The 26,229-nt window shown below is 45.3% G+C and overlaps 1 protein-coding gene across 1 annotated transcript in view; it reads right to left on the bottom strand.

The window, feature by feature from the left end:
• LOC144773041 (von Willebrand factor A domain-containing protein 5A-like) overlaps nucleotides 1–26,229 on the bottom strand; it is a 584,045-nt gene that overhangs the window by 40,600 nt on the left and 517,216 nt on the right. Inside the window, exon 18 of the mRNA XM_078657811.1 lies at nucleotides 23,223–23,349. Coding sequence (XP_078513937.1) covers nucleotides 23,223–23,349 — 127 coding nt within the window. The remainder of the gene's footprint in view (nucleotides 1–23,222; nucleotides 23,350–26,229) is intronic.

The following is a 26,229-nucleotide window of genomic DNA, read 5'->3' as shown; positions in this document are numbered from 1 at the left end:
ACTGCTGTAGGCACTATTCCAATGCGCAGAGCCTATTGGGAAAATAGGAGCTACACTACATGGCGCCCAACGCGTTTGGAAAGGGCGATAAAACTAACGTAAGACATTTAGAGTAACTCAGTCGTGCTTTCTCACTCAGACCCCTTTTCCCAAATACTCCAAAGACGTCTGGAGTGGGTGAAAGGTTATTATATCCTCCAAAACCTCGCAGGAGGGAACTCCTATGTATGGTTCTTGGTCTAGTCAACGTTGAAGGATAAAACAGTTCCAAAATATTGTGCATCTAATCTCTGTTTCCATAAAGAAACCTGATCTGCAAACAAAAATAATACCATCCTGTCAGTAAAATGGGAGACAGCGATGGAGAAAGAGAGGCAATTAGATTAGCTACTGAAATAGCAGATGCTGATGCTACCATGCAAGCAGCAGACGCGGATATAATACTTATTCCGGTCATTAAAAGGAGATCTATAACCTTAAAACTTATAGAAAATGGACTGACACCTAGAGGTGGCACAGTCATATTCGTAATTGAGGCACACGAATATCGGCAGACAGAGGTATACTATACATGGATACATTTTCCAGCAGCAAATGCTGTAACAAAGTACTTCCACTATTACAAAGTAGAGGAACCTCCTGAAACGTACACTCCTTTCGAGGAGGTGGAAGTACCACTCAAATTCCAAGAGCATTTGCTCTTATTTGATGGCGCCCTAATACATAACAATCACATTACAAGGCTCGGTCCTTTAGGAAGACCAGGAGCAACGTGGCCGGTCCTAGCCGGATACACACCACATCCAGACATCGAAAGAATGCCTGCAGCAGAGCTATTAATACAGCTAAAACAACTACTAAAAATTCATAGACAATTAGTTCAGTATGTAATGCGGACTTCAACAATTCAGCCAGCGATTAAAATTCCACAGCTGACCCCTCACCAGGGGAACACAAATAAAATCACACCACAGAACATCCAATCCTGCCTAGGTAAAGTTCCAGCTAAACGGGAACAAATACCATTCTGGTTGGCACAGAAAATTACCCAAATAGAGGCGGTGTTTCCTGACACCACCCCATTAGAAAAACACAGGATTCTGACTATATGTCTCCCAATGGGAATCGCACCACACATTGAGGACTGTGACACTTGGGGTACAGTCTTTGCTTCCATCTATACAAAAACGCACGGTGTTCCATCCATTTCGGTGATACCAGATGTGCTAAAACAAATTCAAGATGAATACGGTCCAGAACCTGCTTTAACTCTCGGTATGAAATTACTGAAAGACTTCAAGCAGGTCTCGGCTATATTACTAGCCAACATAAAGGGTGAAGCAGCAAACGTGGCGATCCGCCAGAGGTTAAAAGAGACAGATATAGCAGACCAACCAGCTGAAATTGCCAGAATCATAGAAAAATCCTATGAAGAACTAGGCAGAGATAGTCTAGGTGGAATACCAGTAAAACCGCAACTGACTACAAGTCCAGAAAAAATATTTTTTAATAATAATTCACCAAAAAAGAACTGGGATGGAAATAAACAATCCAATCCTAAAGAAAAGAAATTCCAGTCCAGAGGAAGGTCTCCTAGGCGAAGAGAGAAATCTCCGAACCCGAGACAAAGGTCACCTCAGAGTGAACCCTCTGGGAATAGATATAACCTTAGAAATAGGGATAATATTAAAAAACCTGATAGATATCAAGACATTGATACACGTCCCTCTCAATCTTTTCAGAATTCCTCGCAGAAATCGGAAAGAAGAGGACGATCAGAAGAGCACGCCAAGTCCAAAGACAAGGAACCTGCTCAACTGAAAAAGAAATCACAATTTCCAAAAAAGAAGGTAGCCAGTATCAAGGTAGTTAACAATGCCGAGAATACTGAGGACACAACTGAAAAACGGAGAATGGGCTCAGACAATGCTAGACAGCGCAGCAGAGGTGAGCATAGCTCGCAAAGTCCTTATGAATCATCTGGAGACAGTGGACACGAATGAATACCTTCAAGTGGAAACTGCAGATACCAGAGTTAGCAAGCCCCACAAAATATACGAGATAACATTACGTATAGAGGGAGATAAGACTAGGAAAATAAGGGGACTATTTTGGGATAACCTATCCAAGGGCTATGACATCCTTCTAGCTGAAAAAGACTGGCCACCAGAGTTTGTCAGGGAGTGCCCTCATGGCGAAGAAGTAATTATGCCTGCCTTCTCGAATCAAATACCGATTCATAAAAAATATACACTTGCTAGAAAGTGGGCAGTGGCCTTAGCACCTGCTTTATATAAAAATCATGTAGGATGGGATGAGGATTCTCCTCCTCACAAAGTCCAGTTAAAATCACAACCTACTGCACAAAGGCAGTACCCAATTAAGCAAGAAGCTAAAAAACAAGTAAATGAAATACTAGATCAGCTAGAATACCAAGGGGTGATTGAAACTTGCACCTCACAAATGAACAATCCTTTATTTCCGGTCTCCAAACCAGACAATTCGTACCGTCTAGTTTTGGATTACCGACACCTTAACACATGTTGCAAAACTTTTGCAGTGCAAAACTCACACAGTGCTGCACTAATGAATAACATAGTGCGCAAAAAATACAAAACAACCTTGGACATCTCCAACGGATTCTTTTGTCAAAACATAGCACCAGAGAGCAGATATTTAACTGCATTCTCAGTAAATGGCACTCAAAAACAATTCTGTCGGTTAGCCCAGGGGTACAAGAACAGCCCGGGGGTATTCTCAGCGAGAGTAACAGAATTACTACAACTATATGATGATGAAGCATTATCTTATGTCGATGACATTTACTTAACAGATGATGACTTGGAAACTCACTTGAAAAGAGTGAACACCATAATACTTGGTTTCGCTGCAGAGGGTTACAAATTCAACTTCAAAAAGTCCAGAATTGCCCATCTGACGGTCCTATTCTTAGGATATGAGTTATCAAGTGAAGGCAAAAGCCTGGCAGACAATTTCCTAGAGAAATGTGCCGTAATCCAAGCTCCTAAAACACTAAAAAACCTACAGTCAATTCTAGGCTTCCTAAATTTCGGAAGAACTTACATTGCAAATTACGCAGAAAGGGTCAAACCCCTTTACGATCTAATTAAACCAGACTTTAAAAGATCCAGTTGGACTCAAGCACACACAGAAATTTTGAGATCCTTACAAACAGACATGCTAATTAAAACAAAATTAGAAACCCGTGATAATACACGCAACCTTGTGATCCGAGTCATCCCAGGGAGATACGGATTCACATACCTAACCTCTAATGAGGGAGATAAGGTACCAATTGCATTCAAATCACATTTGTACACAAAAGCTGAACAGAGATTCAACAACAAAGGAAAAATTGTTCAAGCAGTTCAAACCGCAATAGCTAGAGAAAAAGACATAGCTGACGGTAGACATATCACAGTCAGAACAGCAGAATCAGCTTTTGAGGCATTAACAACACCGTGTAATTTACCAACAACAACATTGGATCCAGAATGGTTACAATGGGTAAATTCAATCACAACGGACAAAGTATATTACTTCTTTGATCCAGAACTAGAAGAATTAAAAAATCTAAAATATGAAAAAACGTATCCTCTGCCAATCGACATTCTGCCTCTACGACATTACGCCTGTGTAATCTATACAGACGGACATGCTCAACCCTCCGTTTGGGGAGAACATGCATACAATCCCACATGTGAGATTACAAAAGAAGTGTGGCACGGAGGTAAACTAAGACCTCTATTAACAAAATCACACTCAGTAGAAACTAATTCAGAACTACAAACTGAAATATTAGCTTTGAAAATGGCGCTAGATAATGCGGATCGCGAATTCCCGACACTTATAGTGTCAGATTCATATTTCTGCGTCAAAGCATATAACAAGGATTTGCAGACCTGGATTCAGAACGATTACAAAGATGACACGGATGCACCAATAAAGCAGAGACTGCTCTGGGAACAGGTAGCTCTTTTGAAAAAAGAACTACCAAAGACTCACGTGACACACTCACTGAGTCACCAGCGTGATGGCGTTCACGTTGTAGGGAATTCATTGGCTGAAACAGCCGCAGCGGCAGCCAGTAAACCGGCTCCCGTAGATCGAAAAAAGCGTACATTAAAATACATTGACGGCGAAACATTGCTGGCAGTAAAAACGTCATCAAAAGGCGACTGCTCGGCGTTACCGATCAACTATCCACTCAATTACACATACATCATAGATGCAAACTCCATTCCTTTTGCTCGAATCCCTGGAGTGGGGGATAGAGTGATTCCAAACATGGACAGGAGAAACTTGTTAATCGCAGACGCACACATGGGCGAGGGTCTCAGACACCTTAAATTAAAGGATTCTCTGGAAGAATTACAATCACGGTACTGGTGGCCAGGCATGAGCCTGCACTACACCATGTTTGTAAAAAACTGCCCAAACTGCAACAGAGATCGCAGTGGGGAGAGAAGCAGTTTAATACCTCGTCGTATCAAGGCAGATAACATCACCACTAAAAAGAATGGCTTGCGATTAACATATACAGGCTAGTTCCCACTTATAATGTAGATCCACAACACTCGGCTGACGTCCGGACTGTTATACAAGATTTGCGAGTCTAAATGGCATATACGCTAAGAGCATGCTACGTTCGACCAATTTTTTTTCCTTTTCTCAGGCAATCCAGCCTGGGGGGGGAAAGAATGGCCAAATGAGCACAGCCCAGCGGGAATCTTCTCACTTCCTTCCTGAGGGTATGGGATGGTGTAAAGAAAAAACCAAGACAGAAAGCAATCTATAATAGAAAGGATATTAGGTTCGGGAGCTGGGTGGGTCAAACATCTAATAAGTGTCCAACGTAGTCTTAATAACTTGCCAAGAAATTCTCTGAAGGGATTCAGTCCGTACGAATTATTATTCGGAACTAGGATGTTGATCTCTGACCTTGATAGTCAGACTTCAGTGGTAACAGAAAAAAGCTTTGATGTCAAAGACCGTTTGGCTATTTTGCAGGACTTAAACAAAACAAGAAAAGACCTGAGCAACATACAGTTGAAAGAACAGCCAACGACCACTGAAGAATCACCACCTGTCCCAGCAAGACCTGTCTGGATTCCAAAAGTCGGGGATCTAGTCAGGGAGAAGATCGCGGTAAAGAAGGAATTTGGGCCTTCTTACAGAAAAGCAGTTCCTGTATTGTCTGTCAACGGGACAAGATCAGTTGTACTACCGCCACTTGCTGGAAAAAAGGAGAACCGAGTTGTATCCATCGACCTGGTAAAACCACAACATGTGGCCGATAACAAACAGTAGGCCAAGTGGACTCCCAATAAGTAGCAGAACACCAAGGTTTGCTACCAGTACAGAGGTCCTATCAAAGAGGCTCATCACATTCGAAATGCCTACGGAAGAACAACAAGGACTATGCAACAATGCAATAGAACTTAGACCTCTGAAAACCCAAATAAAGACATTTAGCAGAGACACACCAATCTATACAGAAGTACCAAGTGAAAATGCGAGAAACAAAAATCCTGAACCAATTGGAACAATTGACAGAACTGCATCCGGTTACTTCATCAACTTCGATGATTCCTCTGACGGCTTCAGCGAACAAAAGACACAGCCATCATCAAAATCCTTTAAAGACAAAGCTAAGGAACTTTTGAAACAACTGAAAGAAACATATCTAGTTTCTCCATGGATTGAATTTTGGGTGGGTTTTGGTGCATTTATCCTCATACTTTGGCTCATCATGGTATTTACCTTGGGACGCTTCATTGAGGGAAAATATGCTAAAATGGACACAGCAAGTCAGAACATCAACTTGGTCCTCAAACCACACACATCTTCACACGTCGAGAAAAGAGAACTTTCTTCAGAACTTTCTTCAGCCAACTTCACAGCAATTCCAATATCTGGTGGGGTAGCCTGGGACAACACTGACTATGAAATTTATGGTCCGGTCGAGATCCTGAAATATCCACACCAAATCAAGATCTCCTTGAGTGACTTTGCAAAACCAAACTCATTTGCTGATGATTGGGACTTTGAAAGTATAAACAATATGATGTCTGACTTAGTAATGTCTGCTAAATTTACAAAACATGATTATTTGCAGGGTTCTACAAATTATGACAGCATGTACTGCTATAACCATTATGGTAACCATTTCTTGCATAAATCTGCACAACCTAGAAATGTTTTAAATTTTAATCAATGGGAACATTGTGCTACACCTCCAAAAGGGAGCTCTAGAACCGTGTATGGCAAATATTCATATTTTTCAGGTTTTAACATAACTAATGCTGAAACATTTTATTACAAATTGTCAAACAAGACAGGGATGAAAACCATGATAACCAACACAAAATTGATATATTCAGATTCTTTCTTTGAAAAAATGAATACTTTTGGATTTGATTATTGGGACAAACATGTTGATTTGAAAAGTGTTTGGGGCACAAAAGAATGGCAAGTACAGGGTTTAGAAGCTTTGTTTAGAGCCTGCATGATCCCAGAACAAATGATATTTTTAAATGACACCGTTCAACAAACCACCTGTCTTGGCTTAGCCAAAATCAAAGATTTAAATAACCTGTCTATTCCAAAGCCAACAATGTTTAGCAATAACTCTGAAACAGATGAAGAAATAGACATAAACCATATACTTAACCAAAACAGAACACATCCTGATTGGAAACAATGGTTGATCTGGCCCACAGATACAAATAACTGTCAAGATAGATTCCTGAATAAAACACAGGGTTTCAAAATGACCAGGCCAGACCCTAGATATCCCCAAAGACATCACCCAGGGATAATAACAACCTACAGTGTGGGCAAATTATGCCTTCAATGGCTACAAACTTCCACACTGCTTGAAATTAAGCAACACCTAACTTTACTTACTGATGGTGCTGACTTGCGTGATTTCATAATGGGACCACGCAAACAGCGTCAAAAGCGTTTCATAGCAGCCTCTGTATATGCAGCATACAATGAGGCCTGGAAGGTTACTCAAATTGAGACAGCAGAGAGAATACGGGAAATTGACCGTATTAATTTGGAAAAATCACTGGGTTAATGACTCTGTCCTCCAGAATTTTTTCATTGGACAGCATTGTGTCTTCAGCAATCGATATATTATCGCAAGACTTACTGTTATTACAACATGGTCAGTCACAATTGCGTTCTATTGTACAGCTTGGCTGGACGTTACAAAATCTGCGTTCAGGCTATGTGCCTTGGCGTTTAATCAACACAACGTCACTATTCCAAATCTTTAACCTTACTGATAGACAAATCGGTATGGCTCAGAAGGGTGCTGATTATACAATCTTGAGCATTGAAAAACTAGAAAGATTACCGTTGACAATGTCAGAACGACCTGTCAGTGAATGGATAATCCACGGAATCATAAATATTCCAATCTCAACCTTCAGGTTTCAATACTGCCAAAAATATATACAGGCTGGCATGTACGAGAAATTGGGAAAGGGGTACCTTAAAACAACATGGAACCTGCCCTATTCACATGCATGTGTCAGTAACAAAGGACAGAAAGTGTTTCTTAGTGGCAACAATTGTGCTATGTCACTAAGCGGCACGCTTCTGTGTAACGGTATTAGTTTGCACGGAGCCTGTGAAGGGAATTCATACAACCTTTCATGTCACCAGCAAGGCGCACCTGCAACTGAAATAGAACCATTCTTTCAAAGACTCTATAATGGGAGTTACATTCTTATTGTAGACCGCAGATGCTGTAGTCTTATGCCCGGGACTCCTTATCTCGTCACTACGACGGCGAAGGTCAAGTGCTGTGGACGTTCTTTGTTTCCCAGCTCCTTTCCAGACAGGGAGGCAAGGGCATGGCCCAGTTTGAAAATTACTTCTATTCGAATAGACACTTTAAGCAGAATGAAAACAGTGCTTCTTCAGACGCCTACAAGGCTCACGTCATCTAAAGAAACGTATGATCTACAAGTCGCAAGGACGACTGCAGAGATACATACATTATTATCAACTAATTCCCCCGTACATTTCGCGGAAATCCTGAGCGAAATCTTAAATATTTCTGATACCACAGGGGTCTCAAAGGTATTTAAGACAGTATTTTCGATGGCATTAACACCATTCAAAGCCATACTGGGTATTTTTCCAGACTTCGTCCATTCGATTTTTGGCGGACTTCCCCTGATCCTAGGACTAATTGCAGGAATCCTATTCCTAGTCCTTATTTTTCGTTATGGCAACCCATGTCACAGATCAAACTCTCGCGACAATGGAAGATACGATCCTAGCCATTGGATACCGGGACCGGATATCAAAAATCCTGGGACTATCCCGGCTTAGAGACCTAAACATGACTTGGTTTCTATCATTTCGACCAATGTGGCAAAGGTGTGTTTTACCTGTACTAAGGTGTCTGCTATGCGGAGAAGAATGCGTGTTAGACACCTGTCTGACGCTACAATCGGATGCGCCGGTGGATGCAGATACACTGTTGGTTCCTACCAAGGTTCACGCACTGTGCTGCCCTCAAAGGCTGCCAATTCTGATGACGGCATTCCTGGAATCTTCACCACTGCGATTGAAGAGTAGTGAAGTTCAAGATGAAAGCAGCATCGAACAGGTACGACCTTCTGTCAGCAATGCAAATCAGAATGTCAATGGAGACAATCATGCGCATGAATGCATGGTTACCCCTATTTCCGACTTAGAGGAACTTTCCCATGAAGCTGTTGACAGTTTTTTCGAAAGCCTGAATGATATGATGTTCTCTCCGGAACAGAAATAGAGACTTTTGAGTAAACTCGCACACGGCGTTCCCTGAATTCGGCCTTCAACTTTAAAATAAAGTCACATGAACAATTACAATCCAGTTCACGGACAGCAACTTTTTTCAGCAAGCCCCTAAAATATTTTTCTATATTTTTTCCCGGGACACTGATTTTCTGCTTAAAGTAAGAGACTATTCCTAGAGAACTAAGATTTCTATTTTAGATACTTTATAGACTTTATAGACTTTAGCTGCCCGCTGGTATGTTCGCAATAGATTTTATGTGATGAAATGGTTTCGACTTTTTTTCTGTATAGCCATATTAAGAGCCATTTCATGTGTATTTCTCATATACCAACAATCAATAATGCATAACAATGCGTGTTCACTTTTGCATCTAATTCATAGCTTAAGTGCATACAATATATATGACTGCAATTTTTCAGTATATTTGAAAATTTCGAAATGCATTTATGTATTTTGGGGTGGTAAGGTATACACTATACTCTATAGTATGTTGTACTATGTTATACTATGCATAGATTAGTAGATATGACCATAGTTAGCGTGGAGTGGGTGTCGTGTATTTCTATAGGTTCTGATTCGATCCCCCTATTCCTGACCCTATTCTGGTTAAACTTACTAGCTAGTTAACTAACAGTCAGCCCATGAGGCAAGAAATCCCCCATGATGCAGATACCGTTATCTGACGCAGTCACACTACGGCACAGGAACGTGTTATCTGATTAGGTCATAACGCTTGAGATCTAATTAGACAAGCGACATTCCTCCAGCCCCTGATAAGGCATACGACGTTCTCATAACAAATCAAACCTATGACAACCTGGATAATCCGTGCGGCCATTGTTTTGATTTCACAGAGAACTTTAGTAAAGAATGTGCTAACGAGCAAGTCGTATGACATCTTTATTGACGTACCTATGTCCATCCTTACGTCAATCTCGGCACCTTTAAGGTATAAATATTGCCGACCTTGCCCTATGCAAACACACGCGTGGTGACAAGACGGAGCAGCCATACTTGCCGAAGCCGAGAGCAGAAGCAGACCCCGCAGGCAGCAGCCCCGCCTTCCTGACGCGCTGAGAGACGCGCTGCTATCTCAAGCCGAGAGACCCAGCACCGGCGCTTCTGGGCAGCCCTCGCAGGCAGCCTGGAATATCGAGAGCAGAGAAAGAGATACCATTCCTCATTCATCCTAAATTCCAGGTACAGAACTGAATAACCCCTCCTAGAGAATTCTTTAGTTATTCACTTGGCAAAAACAAACTTAAACTAAACTGTAACTTTCTATTCCCGCCCACGCATTAGACTTAGGTCAGGTACACGGGGTAGGCGTATTTAGAAACACCAGTTGAGTACGTTTAGTCAAATGTATATGTGTATGTAAATATATTTTAATCATTTTAAACATCATATGGCTCAGAAACCATATCAATGTTTTTACAGTATTATTTTATACTATTGCTTCTAATGTATGCACTTTACTTAACTATAAGTATTGCAATAATATCGATCCATTTCTCTTGTACGAGAAAAGAGACTGATCAATAAATAACATCTTTTATTGAACACGCCCGTCTCTTCCTTTTCTCTACATTCTGATGAGACTAAGAATGCACGTACTGACTGAGTAAAATAATTGCCTTGTGCTCACACGACTCTCGAGATTGACTCTTGATTAGGGGAGAGCAAAGTTGTCATGTTCTATGGTTGTCAGAAACTAAATCCCTTCTTGTCTAATCAGGGGAGTTAATCCTTCCTTGAACATTCGAGAAAGTTTCTAGCGAACTCTGAGCTTAGCTGGCAAACCCAAAAATTAAGTCTAGTATCGACAGTAGTAGACCTAGTTAACGTCTGGCCTAGGCCTTTACTGCTGTAGGCACTATTCCAATGCGCAGAGCCTATTGGGAAAATAGGAGCTACACTACAGTATTACCCGGATTATCTCCATTAAACCTCCCATTACATGCTCTTAATGAGTAGGTCAGTGTAAGGGTTGTTAACTGTAAAACGAGAGGTGTCCACCCCCTAGTGGATAACCATTAGAAGGGGGGATTGACCATACTAAATCCTCTTCGGAACTTATGGACTGTGTCATCCCTTTGAGTGGCTCATAATGGCAATTAAAATCCCCCCAATAATGAGGTGGATGCCACCCTCGAGTGTGCCGAGGAAGTCTGCCAGGGAATCTATAGTTGGGGAGGTGGCCCCATATTGTACTGGTCTCGAATAGACATTAACAACAGCTAGTCTAGGGAGGTTACTGTGTATCAGGAGAATACACATAATATCGGGGGAGTGCGTGTCTACCCGCCTTATTTTAAAACCCAGGTGGGTACCTACCCATATACAAAGTCCTCCTGATGGTCTACCCAGGGGGCCCTTGGATGCTGCTTCGCAATATGCCACATATCCTGTTCTATACTGAGAATCAATTGCCCACGTTTCCTGGAATAAGCAGATCTCATGTCCATCAATGAAGACCCCCCAGTCCGGTTGGTCCATTTCGGACACCAGACCTGCAGCATTCCAGGATAAGATTCTAAGACCACCTACATCTAGGCTTTTCTCCCGTTGGGGGCTTATCTCAAGTGGCTCTGCAAGACCTTGAATAACAGTTTCCCCGTCTCCCCTAGGTCCCTGGTCAATCACAGGGTCTTCACAATTGGGGACATTAGTTCTGGTGGAATTCTCCCCCACATCAGCCGTATTGGGCCGCAGTGTTAAGTCATCCAACGCCAGACCCTCGTTTACTTTTGGCACAATTCGAGGCAATATCCCCCTCCCTGAACCCCACTAGATATTGGTTTTAGAATTGGCGTTACATGCCCATTAGTGAGCGCGGGGGTTAGTCAGTCCACCAGATCTAAACCACTGAATCTATTACTGATTGGGACCATGTATTCCAAACTGTTGTATCCTACCCTATTCCCTTCTTGATGGTCATAGTAAGAGAGTTGATTTAGAGGGTAGTAAAAGTGGCTAAGGTTGTAGGCCCTGATAGTTGTGCCTGTGGGTCTCAACGGCCATGCACATACGTGACTCACTGCTCTCGGGTCCCTAAAATTTACAACGATGCAATCCCCCACTTCGTTTTTCGGTTGGTTCCCCACCCAACTCACTCTCCTCACACACAATATCTGGCTACGAACTTCACACGGAAGGGGTCTGTTAGCGTTTAGCCAGTGGATCGTTTTACATTTGAGCTGGTCATGTGATTCCGGCTTCCCCCGTTCCAGTTCTGGGACCCCCGTCAATATTACCACGTATGGCGCACAATCTGGGGGCTGATTAGTCTTTGCGGCCAACCCGTTATTAGTTCGCTGGCCAGACATAGACTTTCTTTGCGTATTTAGATCCCCCAGGGACCTTCCCTCATGACCCCGCTCCCGAATACCACCATTATTCACGTTCACATTAACCCCTACATCGCTTACATCACTTGGGGCGATTACTTGTACTATCTCGTTGTGAATGAGTCTAGGAGGGCCTCCACTATCCCCGGATCCCTCCTTCAGAATAGCATTTGGTCTATCAAGATTTACTATGGTGCTCTTGATAGTGTCCACACTAGACAGCATCAGTCCTTCAAGTTTTTCCAGCTTATTTTCAATGTGCGTTAATCGATCTATTAGTGGTTTCAGGGACGAAGTAATAAGCCCACCAATCCTCTGCCAGTTAGAATCATCTATGTGGAAAAGTCTCGTGTCAGGATCAGTCCCCTTAGGTGTACCAGCCGTAGCATTGCTATCCTGGACTATTTTGATTACGGAAGAGTCCAGTATAGCGATCTCCTTTTCGAGGACAGAGGAAGCCCTCGTAATAAATTGGTCCAATGTACCAGCCACGTATCCTACGCCAGTAACCTTCCTTCCCCTTTTCTCCTGGGCAGGCATCTTAATCAACAATCTAGGACAGAATATATACAGCTACTCCTACCTTGGGTTAAAGCAGGGTCCAGAGTACAATAGATGTTAGAGGGGGGGCCCAGCCCAGCCTCCCGGGGGCCGCCCGGCACGCGTCCGCGCTCCGGAGTCAAGTGCCTTCCAAAGTATTTCCGGTGCAGAGAGGAGGGGCGGGGCGGTCTCGTTGCGGCCCCCGCATCTCTCTGGGTGCTGGAGTCCTGGGGGCAGATTTGTGTTAACTGGCGCATCCCCAGGGATGCGCCAGTTAATGTGCACCACAGTGCGCCACAGCTCCGCCACCCATGGTGCGCCGCATTTACAATGCGGCGCACCATGGGGCAAAAACGGCACAGATGCGTGACGCATCTGTGCCGTAAAGGTGGCGCATTGCTGGAGTTGCATCGCAAGCGCGACGCAGCTCCAGCAAGGCTCGGTGGTGCACCATCTTCACAATGCTGCGTCAAGACCTACGCCTGCTTCAAGCAGGCGCAGGGTTTTGACGCAGCATTGGCCTGAAAGTGACTGAGTGAAATCTTATAGATTTCACTCAGCCACTTTTAGGAGGCGTTCCTGCGCAGGAACGCCCCCCCTGCGCAGGAACGCCTCCTTATGGCGCAGGGCTTTACAATGTGACGCATCTCCTAGATGCGTCACGTTGTAATTAGGGCGCATTGTTTGCACCGCCGTTGCGTCAAATAAAGTGACGCAATTGCGGTGCAAAGAGGCGCAAGGGCCTCATAAATCTGCCCCCTGATTTCCCGGTGTGTCGGTCAAGCAAAATCCAAGGCACAGCGTCTCCCGCGAAGCGGGAGATGCAAGAGGTTTAAGTAATGCCCCGGTGCTTGGATGGCAACGCAGGCGGTTGCCCAAGTTCGAGAGCTCCGCGACCCCGGGGGTAAAAAGCAGCGAGAAAACGGCGAAACGCATCAAACTCCCACACAAAGCAGCAAGAGGTGTGTATGAACACGCAGAGCAGCAAGGGAGGCAGCCAGTGTGAGCGGCACACCAAGGGGGAAAGCAGAAAAGCCAAGAATCCCCCGAGACAGGGGAAACGAGGAAGCAGTCCAAGATGGCGGGGCCATAAAAACTCACAACGCACCCACACGACTCCGGAAAACAGCACCAGGTTTGAGTTGGAGTAAACGCTTGGACGCGAGGTGCAGTACTCGAGGGTGAGAGCACAAATCGAACGAAAGCCAGACCAGGACAAACGTAAAAGAATAAAGGGTGAGAAGACAAAGAACCGAGACATAAAGTGGCGGCCATCTTAAGCGTCTCTTACTGCTAAAGCAAAACAACAGAAGGGCAGCCAGCAGGGAAGCACACGGAGTGCAGCGTGGCTCGCCGGCAGAATCACAATCGAGCAAAGTACAAGCCGCCAAACATTGAGGAGAAGGAGCGGTGAAGCGGAACGAGAGCGAAACAAGCACCTATTGCATGCGCTAGAACAGAGTGGGAGGAGCCAAGCTGAGCCGGGCAAACCAGGCAAGGTGGTGCGAAGCGCAAGATCTCCTGCCAGCACCGACCATCACAGGGAGCAAATATCACCAAGTAAGCCTCCCGCAATAACAAAACGCGGCTTCTCAGCGTAAACGGTGTACCAAAACAACGGCGGCCATCTTAGGAGGGGCAGGGAACCAAGCTGAGCCGGGCAAAACCAGGCACCTATGGCATGTGCTAGAACGGAGTGCGAGGAGCCAAGCTGAGCCGGGCAAACAAGGCATGGTGGAGCGAAGCGCCGGTCTCCCTGCAAGCACTGACCATCACGGGCCGCCAACAATAACAAAATGTGGCAATTCACCGTAAACGGTGACAACAAACCAACGGCGGCCATCTTAGGAGGGGCAACCCACATAAACATAACCATAAACGCACCAACAGGAGGGCGGTGCGACAAAGCCAGCATTCATTGGGGGCCTGCACCCGAGAACGGAAAAGCCACACATGGAGGCACGACGCTAGGGGCGGCACAAGCGCGAGGAAAATAACGGCGGCCATCTTAGAGTGGGGAAACGGCCAGCAGCCATCACAGAAGAGGCATTCACCGGCGGACAAGCACAGAAGCCTACTGACCGCGTGACTGACAGCGGCCCTCCCAATAGCGGGGGGAACAACAAGAGGCCTGCGTCTGTCAGGCACTGCGAAGTTAAAATCCGAAAAAGATCGAGCGCCACCAGCTGCAAGAGGGGAAGGCGAAAGGTGCAGAACGGAACGAACGAGGCGAGCACCAGGAAGGCCCTGGGAAGGGAAGCCATACCCAACAGCCCACACCAGAGCGTACCAGAAGCACTAGAAGGTACCACGGAAAACGGGTGGGGGCAGAGACGCTGTAGGAGGCCGGGGTGAAGCACCAGCGCCAAGCAGAAGGGGTGGCAACAATAACGCGACAGCAGCCCTGGCGTCAGGGAAAACTAGAACAAGGACAATAAGGTGGCCCAACAGGTTCACGTTCGGGAGCGCCGCAAAGGCGGATAAAGCCACGACCAACGCAAAATCCAGCCCGTCACAAAGCGCGCAACAAACAGACCAACAAAAAAAGGGAAGGCTGTCCGCTCATCAAGAAAGAAGAGGCTTGGGCGGGATGACGACCAGTGATATCAAAAAGATTAGGAAAGATCTAGAGTCGCCAATCAAACTGAAGACGCTGCAAAACAAGGAGACAGCGATGGACCTGCTCTTAAAAAAAATAACCGAAGCCAACGACCTGGCAAAAGCCACAAAGATCTCCATGGACAACGTCCAACTAGAGCTTACAGCCATACGTGCAGACCAGAGCAAAATAGTGAGCAGAGTAGGTGAGACGGAAAGGAGAATCAGCGAAATAGAAGACAAATCGGACACCATGGAAAAAGATGTTCGCTACATATCCAAGATCTCCAGCGACCTGCAGAGAACGCTCGCGGAGCAAGAAGACAAAAACAGGAAAGGGAACATCAGAATCCTAGGTGTACCAGAAGAGGAGGAAGACGAAGCGGGCTCATGCGCAGCGTTACTCGAAACATTGATACCCAAGCTGACTGGTCTAAACTTCAAAAGACCATTCGAAATTGACAAAGCGTACAGAGTACCAGCTACAAGACAGCTGCACATGAAAGGCCCGAGAACCATCATCTGCAAACCGCTGAGAGCTAACCACACAGACGCCATTTTTGCCTCAACTGGAAGGGCAAAAAGATAATCATCACCCAAGACTTCTCTAAAAGCACGGTAGAAACAAGGAAGGCGTTCCTGGCACTAAGAGGAACGATGAAGAAGGCCAAGATAACGTGCAGCTTTGCTGGACCGGCAAAAATGAAGATATCAGACAGGAAAGGCACACGATTGTTCGAAGACCCAGCAGAGCTACGCAGATACCTTCAGGAGCCAGACCAAGAAGAGATGGAACAAAAAAGCCCGGGAACGGCAAAGAGAAGAGCCTCATCAGACGGCTCGGAGACAGGAGAAAAAGGAATAGCAGGTCACCGATGATAGACACTGTCAAGATATGGGAACGATCAGATACCTACCTCAAATGAACATTGCTACCTCAATTGGAAGGACACACCTACCTCATGATAAATGGATATAAGAACTAAGGAATTGCGATAAAGGACATCTACCTCAGGGAACACGATATGAAGAATGTAAGAGTTCCAGCCAAGAACACAAGAACTCTCAGAACATTGGGCTGGCCCATGGATCAGGGAGCGGCAAGATATCCTTTTATCAACGCACAGCACGGAAGGGTGCGGGGGAAGATCTAATGTACCCGTGGGGGGCGGAGGGCGGAGAACCGTTGCTGTCGCACGTTTACAGTACATTGACAGGGGGGAGGGGGGTGGAGGAGGGGGAGAGGGCAGGGGGGAGGCCATGAAGCGCAGACAATCATAACTTGGTGGGGCTATCAACTCTTTTTTTCTTTCTTTCTTCTTCTTCTACTCGCACATACTTCCCTATCCCATTCCAGACCCCGGGGGGGGCCCAAAGACTGGTGGCGAGAGGCAGGTTCACACAGACTGCAGTGGTCAAACATAGGTTCCAACCCAGAGAGCAGCTACTTAACAGAGACACCATGACCACACACAACACTCAAGGCCTAGCGCAGATAACCACTGATATTAAGATAGTATCGCTTAACGTCAAAGGCCTCAACCACCCCGTCAAGCGACGAAAGACACTAGACTACCTGAACAGGCTCAAAGCAGATGTATACGTCCTCCAAGAAACTAGAGTGTCCATAGAAGATGCAAACAAGCTTAAGGCAAACTGGATAAGTGAGATGGCATGCTCTCCAGCAGTCAACAAAAAAGGAGGGGTGATCACCATCATAAGCAAGAAAGGGAAATTCAAGATTTTAGACAGCGTAGCAGATACGGAAGGCAGGAGGCTAGTTACAAGCATCAAGAGAGGCGAGGAAACAATGCACATAGCAAACATCTACGGGCCGAACGCTACAAACAAAAAGTTCTGGGAGGAGGTAGAAAGCGAGCTTAGCAAGAACCCACTGGGAGAACTACTGATAACGGCAGGGGACATGAACCAGGCGATGGACAATGCCACAGATAGGCGCCCGCACAGGCCTAGCCACGCCACACAAGAACAGAACACACTCAAAAACCTATGCACCAAGCTTGCATTATCAGACCCATGGAGACTACAGCACCCCAGTGCCAGAGAATACACATTCTACTTAACACCACACAACAGCAGAATAGACTATATCCTCATGTCAAGTACACACACACACACATGACTGACAAAACGGAGATAGGGCCAATAACAGTCTCAGACCACGCCCACATCTCCCTCTCCATAAGCGGGAAACACAATGACTTACCAAGCAGGGGATGGCGTCTCAACAGCGACATACTAGAAAACCCCGCCAACGCAACCGAAATAGAAGAGGCAATCAAAGAATATCTCCAATTTAATGACACAAACGACACAGAGGAAGGGACACTGTGGGATGCACTCAAAGCCACAATAAGGGGGAAACTCATAAGCATTAAGGCAAGAATGAACAAAAAGAGGAACAAACATATTAGGGAACTGGAAGAACAGATAAAGGAACTAGAAAACAACCACATTACAAACATACAAGACAGGACAACATAACGCACAAAGGGAACAAACAAATCCTCGAAACCTTCAGGAGGTTCTACAAAGACCTATACACCGCAGACACAGCACTGGAGGCGGACGGGGGGGCGAGCCTTCTCGGAAAACTTGACCTACCCAAACTAAGCAGCGAGCAACGTGAGGCGCTAGACCAAAACATAACAAAAGCAGAGGTAGTGATGGCCATAGACGCGCTAAAACCCAACAAAGCCCCAGGGCCGGACGGATTCACAGTGACCTTTTACAAAAAGTTCCAACCGCTGCTTAAGGACATACTAGTTAGAGTCTTCCAGACATGTGCAGAGAAGGGGAGAATGACAGATTCAATGGCGGAGGCAAACATTATTGTCATCCCCAAAGAAGGGAAGGACCCCCAATTCCCACAAAACTACAGGCCAATCTCCTTAATAAACGTTGACTGCAAAATCTACGCGAAAGTAATTGCAGCAAGAATAAATACATACCTACCCGCCCTCATACACAAAACACAAGTGGGATACCTGAAAAACAGACTCTCACAGGACAACACGAGACTGCTCTGCCACCTAATAAATCGCACGGCAAACAGCACAGAGAAGGCTGTAATGATCGCACTAGACGCAGAAAAAGCCTTTGACAGTCTCGTGGCCTTTCCTAGACCAATGTATGCGCAAATTCGGATTTGGAGAAAGATACAGAGGAATGATTATGTCCCTGTACAAAAACCCCCGGGCTCGAGTGGTGGTTAACTCAGCAACATCAGAAACACTCACCCTAAGTAGGGGGACGAGACAAGGCTGCCCCCTGTCACCAGGGTTATTCCTGCTGGCACTAGAGCCTCTTCTCCACATGATCAGAACAAACACGCAGATCACGGGTGTGCAAGTAGAAGGTCAAGCCTTCAAACTGGCGGCCACAGCGGACGATATCCTGATCACCACAAGCAACCCACAAGAGTCAATAGAGGCACTTGTACAAACAATAGAGGAACATGCACATGTCTCGGGGTATAAACTCAACAGGGAGAAATCTGAATGCAAACCAATGAACTGCCATACCACTAGAGCAGTCCTAGGCACGTCAGGCCTGGCGTGGCAAACAAAACCCCTAAAATATCTAGGACTTCTCTTTGGGAAAGACCTCAGATCAACATTAGAGCACAATGAGGAGGCAATGCTGAAAAAGATCAAGATGAAGCTAGACACATGGGGACCCAAATTTGTTAGCTGGTGCGGCAGAATAGAGACAATAAAGATGATGATCACCCCTATGCTAAATTACTTGCTGTCCATGCTGCCACTAACTCTAACCACAGACTTCCATAAACAAATTGACAAAGCCATTAACATGTTCCTACGGGGAGGGAAAAAACCAAGAATAAGCCTAGCGAAGCTCAGGCTAAAAAAAGAGCAAGGGGGACTGAACCTCACAAACTACAAGGCCTTCCAAACGGCATGCCTAGCCAAGCAGGGGCTACACTGGGTTGCACCAATACCAAAATACATGCCGGTATGGCTGGACCTGGAAAGGGCATTCTAGGAGGAGCAGACCCAATCATGGCCCTCACGGCAAACAGACACCCAGAAGCCAAAAACGGAATACTACGAAACACAAAAATAGCACTACTGAGATTAGACAAAGAACTAGAAGTAAGCATCAGAGGCACCAAATGGGAATCAATATGGTACAACACCAAAATCACGTACAAAAGTAAAACGCTAGATAGCAGAGAATGGCTCAGCAGAGGAATCACAATGCCGGCTCAACTAGAGGTAGGGAACAATCCACTCACCTACAAGACACTCCAAAGTACAACCAGCCTACCAGACAGGGAATTCTACGAGTTCCTAAGAATCAAAGCAGCCATCACCAAAGCAAACCTCTCCAAACACACACCAACCATCATACAGTATGCACAGAACCTAAACAAGACAGGCCACCAAACAGCGCAGATCTACAAAATAATCACACCACGCACCACTACTCTTAACAACAAAACAATAGCCTTCTGGGAAGAGACCATCCAGAGACCGCTAAATGAAGAGGAGAAGGCCAGACTATGGACATCGGCGTCCAAAAACAAGATTACACCACAATTAGCACAAACAAAATACTGGATACTACACAGACTACACTGGACACCTGCGAAACTAGAAAGAGTAGGGGCGAGCGACAGCAGCGTCTGCTGGAACTGCCATAAAGCAAGGGGGGACCTAGCCCACATGATATACGAATGCCCCAAAGTCAAAGCATTCTGGAATAAAGTATACAACCTAATAGACACAATCACGGGATGCCAGATACAACGAGGGCTAGCAGGGATAGTCACCGGATTCCTAGAGCCACAGCTCCAATCCAAAGAAATACGGGACTTAGTCGACGTGCTCCTGGCGGCTGCTGTACAAACCATTCTGGGGTACTGGAAGACTACCAGCAAAGCCACCTTCAAACGCTGGTTTAACTGGGTAACTTTCCTTCGAGGGGCAGACAACATTACCGCCAAACATAAGGCAGCAAACCACACAGCCAAAGAGGACATGTGGGAAGCCCTAGACTAGTATCTGAAGCAATAAGACCCCCCCCCCTTCTTCTTCTCTTCTCCGTTTTCTTCTCTCTTTTCTCTCTCTCTTCGGTACCACTGGGCCAAGTATACATTGTAAGAGCAGCCCAAGACAGACAACTGTATACATTGTATATGCGAAAACTGATTCAATAAAAACATTTGAAATAAGTAATGCCCCGGTGCAGAGAGGAGGGGCGGGCGGTCTCGTGGCGGCCCCTGCAGCTCTCTGGGTGCTGGAGTCCTGGTTTCCCGGTGTGTCGGTCAAGCTATTCAGGCAGCAGCATCCTGCACACTGTGGAGGTATTAACATATAGACATCCAGTGAGGTTCACCCTCCGCAATTTTCAGGCACAGTGCCGGTGATGAGCACAGAAGCAAACAATCCAGAAGTCACCAAGTGCACTCAGCGCCAACGTCCCCAGCCCCACAGATCAGGTCTCTCCAGCCTCGGATTGGTAACGCGGGCATTCGGGCAATGCCCGAGGGGCCGGCGTCTGAGTTCCTGCTGTGGGCTGCTTTTTTGAGCAGTCTGGGGCCGATTTGGGAAGTGTCTTTATTTTCGGAATAGAGCCAGCGGCCCAGTGGGTGGCTGAGTAGCCTTTCTGCAGGCAGATGGGTGCTCATTACCACCCCCCCCCCCCGCCACCAACACCGCCGGTCCCCCACCCCCGGTTTAGCAACAGGCAGAGGTTTCACTCCCTTTGGTTCTCAGGCCAGCCCATTAATGTGTGCACATACTGAGCGGGGCAGGGGGCCTCAGTAGAAGTGGCCTCACTTTTTTCAGGTGTGTTTAACTAGTGTAAACTAATGCGTGCATTTTTTTAAGCCCCCTTCTTTTTAATGCAATTTCGCTGAAGCAGTGATTTGAGGAAAGGCATTATGCAAATGGGGGCCGATTTTGTGTGTGTGCCCGGGCCGATTTTCAAACCCAATCCGACCCTGGGTCTCTCTACGCAGGGGCACAAGAAATGGCGCACAGCAAAGCGCGAGTAAGTGGAAGCAGCGGCATATGGCAGTTCTCCAGCCCCAAACGAGAATATGTCTCAAATTCAGGCTGCGAGGTGCAGTGCAATAGGCGCCGGTATCGCCGGCCGCGGGCTCAGGACCTCTTCAAAGGTTAGCGCAGCTCCACGCAGAAGCCCCGGCAGCAGCATATAAGACCCCAGGCAATGGGAGTCCCCCACCTCACCTCAGCACAGTCCCGGATGATCACAGCGGCGGCCGTGGGGATAGTACAGCCGCCGTCAAGCACAGCAGGGGAGGTCCTCCGATCAACAATTCAACAATTCAGCTCCTCCGCCATCAGCCAGGAGCCGCCGCGACTCACTGGGGCCAATCGGACGCCGAGCCGAACCGCAGGGCGAAAAGTTCACCGCCACACCACAGGTCCGCACTCTGCAGCCTCCTGCGTACGGGTCACAGTCTTGCACATCCGGAGTTTCCTCGCCGCGTTTTCGCACGGGATGCTCCGGTGTCCCGACCGAAAATATGAAACATGGGATTGGTTGCCACTTAGTCCCGACTCTAGCCAAAAAAATAACGAAAGAGGTTTAAAACTGAGTGACAGACTAATGGGCAACTCTCGAGCGTCTCTGAGGTTGCCCTATTGTATATGCCAGACTTGAAGCATGGACCGACAACAATAAAGTCTTGTCACATTATCCCTAAATATATATGGAAAGCTCTTTCGAGATAGGTATTAAAAAGCTGGACGTTATGTTTTCCTTTGACTATTCTGGCATTCCGTTTTCTGATTATGGCTCTCAGAATTCCCAGATCGTAAAAAGGGAACTAGCCCTAATCTGTTTCTGTGCAGCGTTCTAAAGTTGGACTGTCGCTTTGGTAGTTATTCATCGTTTCTGTTTTTCATACTAAACTAGTTGAAAATGCATTCTACTAGTGAGAATTGTGGGACCATTAGATTGCTCCCAAATAATCAGATAAAAGAACAGGTTCCTAAAGGGCTTTACATCATCTAGGCCAATAAATTCAGACCACCCCTTAACTCTGGAATAGGTCTATATTATATCAGGTTGATGGCTGACCTACAGTTCTTTTTTATTTTGGGCTTAAGTTGAACCCTCTGGTACTCATCTATAACATTTTTGGCTGCTACCTTAAAAGAGCATCTGATTTGCCTTAGTTACAGAATATGTGGTTACCTAAACTCAGTTGTATGCCATGTTGGCGGTCTCCACAATTGGTTGCTAGTAGAGTTCTTTAAATTTCGAAAACTGCCTACTGAAAATAGAAAAGCCTCTCTACTCCTTGAGGTAGTTCTTTCTTCTAGCAAGGGTGCAATTACCTGTAGAGAAAGAAGCCTGGGAACGAAAGCCACTTAGAGACAAAATTATTGGTGCTTTTCTAAGGAGATCTTTCTCCTAGGTTTAGACTAGGGATCCTTCTGCTTGTAACTAGGTGCAGGTTGGATTAATAATGATCTCCCTCTTGGAATCTGTTTGCAAGTATGGGAACTTTTCTATTGAAACAGTCCTGCAATTTTTCCATTTTTTACAGTTAAATGCAGAATGGTTTCCATAATGGTTAAGGCAAATCACAAACATACCTTGAAGGTTATAGGAGCCATAGCATTCCTGCGCAGCACACAAATAAACCCTGACTATTTGCTATTGCAAAATTCTAATGCAAGCCTGTAAATATCAAGGCATGAATAGCGCCATCTTTAGAACATATCTGTTAGTGTTGATGTGGAATGTTTAAAAGAAAAAACATTAAAAAGATGAGACCATCAAATGATGGACAGCGATATGAGAATAATGAAAGGAGAGTGCAAGATCCATGGTAGAAAAGGACAAGCACAGGAAACAAAAACCACACATGCATTTCTTCATCTTACCTGCTTTGGCCTTCACCCAGCTCAGTGCTTTGGCCTCTAGGAGCTCCCACTCTTCCTGTTGGTCTGCGCTGGTGCTGTGGAGCCAAATCACAGCCAGTACTGTTGCCCACAGTGCAGGGTCTACGTTCTAGGGTGAAACAGCGCATGCGTGAGAAAATGCTGGTACAAGCGAGAAGAGGGCTCGCTGAATGCAAATGACATATCACGTCTAAAACGACATCAGTTTCTACCACACATCGCTTCAGCGTTGCCTCAATTAACACTCTAATCTTCAGCAATGTGCACCTAAGTAACCGCCTTCTGTTAGCGAGGAACACTTCTGCTTCTGCCCAATTAATAATATCCTAGTTTTTGATGTCCATACCTTTTTTTCTTCTAGATTCTCACCCTAAATACTAAGACAAGCTGTGTAATGGTACCCAAGTATTCTCTGGCTCTACTTACCTATCTACTCCCTTTCTAAAAGTGGTACTTCATTAATTCAGAAACGAAACATTACCTTGCAGCACGCAATTTTCTAGTGCCTCCTTCCAATATAAAAGTTCTCTGTTTTGGCAGCTTGGCACTGGAACCCTCTTTCCTCTGACATGCGCTTTGTTATCAGTCGTCAAAAACTTGCCAAAAATGGAAGACTTGCCCCAACATGCCCTCACGCCTTCTTGCCTCCCAAGTTAACTTAACGTGGACAAGGTTCATCATGATCATTAAGTGCTATTGTACTGTTTTGTATTGACTTTCTACAAACTGTCATACCCATATTCTACCTTTGGGCACAGTGAACTGCACCAAAAACTAAACATAAGTATTTACTTTGATGTAAAGCCAGCATCGAATTTCTGCTGCATGTACTTTATAAATAAATGTATCATTGTAAGGAAATGCCTCTTTTTGTATGGTCACCCCATGTTTTTGGGCAGATGCTGCTTGTTTTTTTTAACTCAAAGTGCACCAAGGCCTTATAACCAGACCTCAGTGCTAGTGATATGACCTGTAAACGTGTATGATACAGTGGAGGAGTAGAAAATTACTTAATTGTAACTATGTTCTCCATAATTGGTGTCTTTCATAGATTCACATGCTTGAATCATCACCGTCATGTTAGTGGGAATCCCATGGTATCATTATGAAAGCAGTAAATGCTATACCATAGGCTACGATGCCAGCACCCTGTAGAACACTCTCAAGAGAGGCTGACTCCTTCAGAATTTCAAGCACAAGTGGAATAACAGTTATTCTTAGTTAAGTAAAGAAAGCCCGTTGGGGAGAAGGGTGGGTCGCACGTGAATCTGCTAAAGATACAAATACTGGAGAACCGTACTTACAGGTAAGTAACTTGTTTTCTTCTCTCCAGTATTGGATCTTTCATAGATTCACATGCTTGAATCAGAATAGCAAGCAGTATTTTGGTTATACAAAACAGAAATATAATTACCCTTAGAGGATGGTGGGTAACAAATTAATGCATATTAGCATTTATATAATGTAACAGTTATATGCATATAAAAGCAAGATGTGATAATTACAGCATAGTATGAAATAAGATATGCATATCAATATATAGCAAGAAGAAAAGAACCTCCATGAATAGAGGCTTACCTTATTGAAAAATATGATGGAAAATTGCTTCTTCTACAGCTGAGTCACTGTAGCTTGCCAAATCCAGGCAGAAGTGCTGAGTGAAAGATTGAGCGTTCTTCCACACAACAGAACTTATCCAAAGGAAAACCCTCAAACAGAGCAGCATGAGTGGAAACTGCTCTTGTGGAGTGTGCTTTAGTTTTGCATTGAGGTAGTTTACCTGCTTTAAGATGACAGCACTGGATTGTTGCAGCAATCCAACATGCAGTAGCTGCCGAATGGACTGAAGTACCTTTCTTATATGGACCATAAGATACCAGCAACTGGTCAGTCTTTCGAATTTGCTTAGTCCGTTGCAGATAAAATTTAAGACATCGTTTGATGTCCAGAGTGTGTAGAAATTTTTCAGCAGGTGTAGATGGGTTTGGAAAAAAGGTATGAAGAATAAGAGGTTCGTTGAGACAGAACATTTGGAATACATCATGGATTATTCCTGAGAAGAAGATAATCCTCAGTGAAGAATAGATAGGGGTCTATAATTGTCAGGGGGTGTATTGCGCCAACTCTCCTAGTGAAGGTGAGTGCTAACAGTAATGCGACCTTCCAAGTAAGAAATGCGATTTCCACCTTGTGAACAGGCTCATGCGGTGGCTTCATAAGTTGTGAAAGAAAGATGTTGAGACACCATTCTGGAGGAGGAGATTGAACTGGGGGGAAAGCTCTGAATAATGCATTCGTGAATTATTTCATAATTCTTGCAGAACAGAGTGAAAAAGGATTGGAAGAATGTCTGTAACGAGAAATGGCAGCTAGGTGAACTTTGATAGATGCATGCACCAATCCCTGTTTAACCACATCACTGCTAAGACAATTCCCCCTCTGTGCTGACTTTACTTTAACTCTATTGTTCATGACGAGCTCAGCTCGTCATCAGCACAGGAGCAGTGTACTGCATGATGAGCTGAGCTCATCATGAGCATGGAAGGGGTTAACAAGAAAGAAAAGTAGGGTAAAATTTGCTCTGTTGACGAGTCAATAGGATGGACATTGCATCGTAAACACCATGAACATGAGTGTTTCCATTTCAATTTATAGTTCTTGTTTGTGGATTCAGTCCTCACTCTCGATATCTCCCTAAAGTCTTGAGGGATGTCTAGATCCTTAAATCGATGAATTAATGAGCCATGAATGCAACTGGAGAGAGACAGGATGTGGATGAAGGACCTGGCCCCTGTTCATGGTCAACAGGTTTGTTGTTACTGGGAAGCAAAAGGGTTGGGCTACCGATAGCAGAATCAGCTCAGCGAGCCACTGCTGGGGAGGCCAGCACGAAGCAATGAGAATCAACCGGCAGGACACTCACTTCATTTTCATGAGAATCCTTGGAATGAGAGAGCATGGGGGAAAGGTGGGAGCAAAGGTCCCTGAC

Source organism: Lissotriton helveticus, chromosome 8, assembly GCF_964261635.1.
Source record: "Lissotriton helveticus chromosome 8, aLisHel1.1, whole genome shotgun sequence".
Taxonomy (NCBI): domain Eukaryota; kingdom Metazoa; phylum Chordata; class Amphibia; order Caudata; family Salamandridae; genus Lissotriton; species Lissotriton helveticus.
Note: the sequence above shows the minus strand (reverse complement) of the source record. Positions and strands in the feature narration are given on the sequence as shown.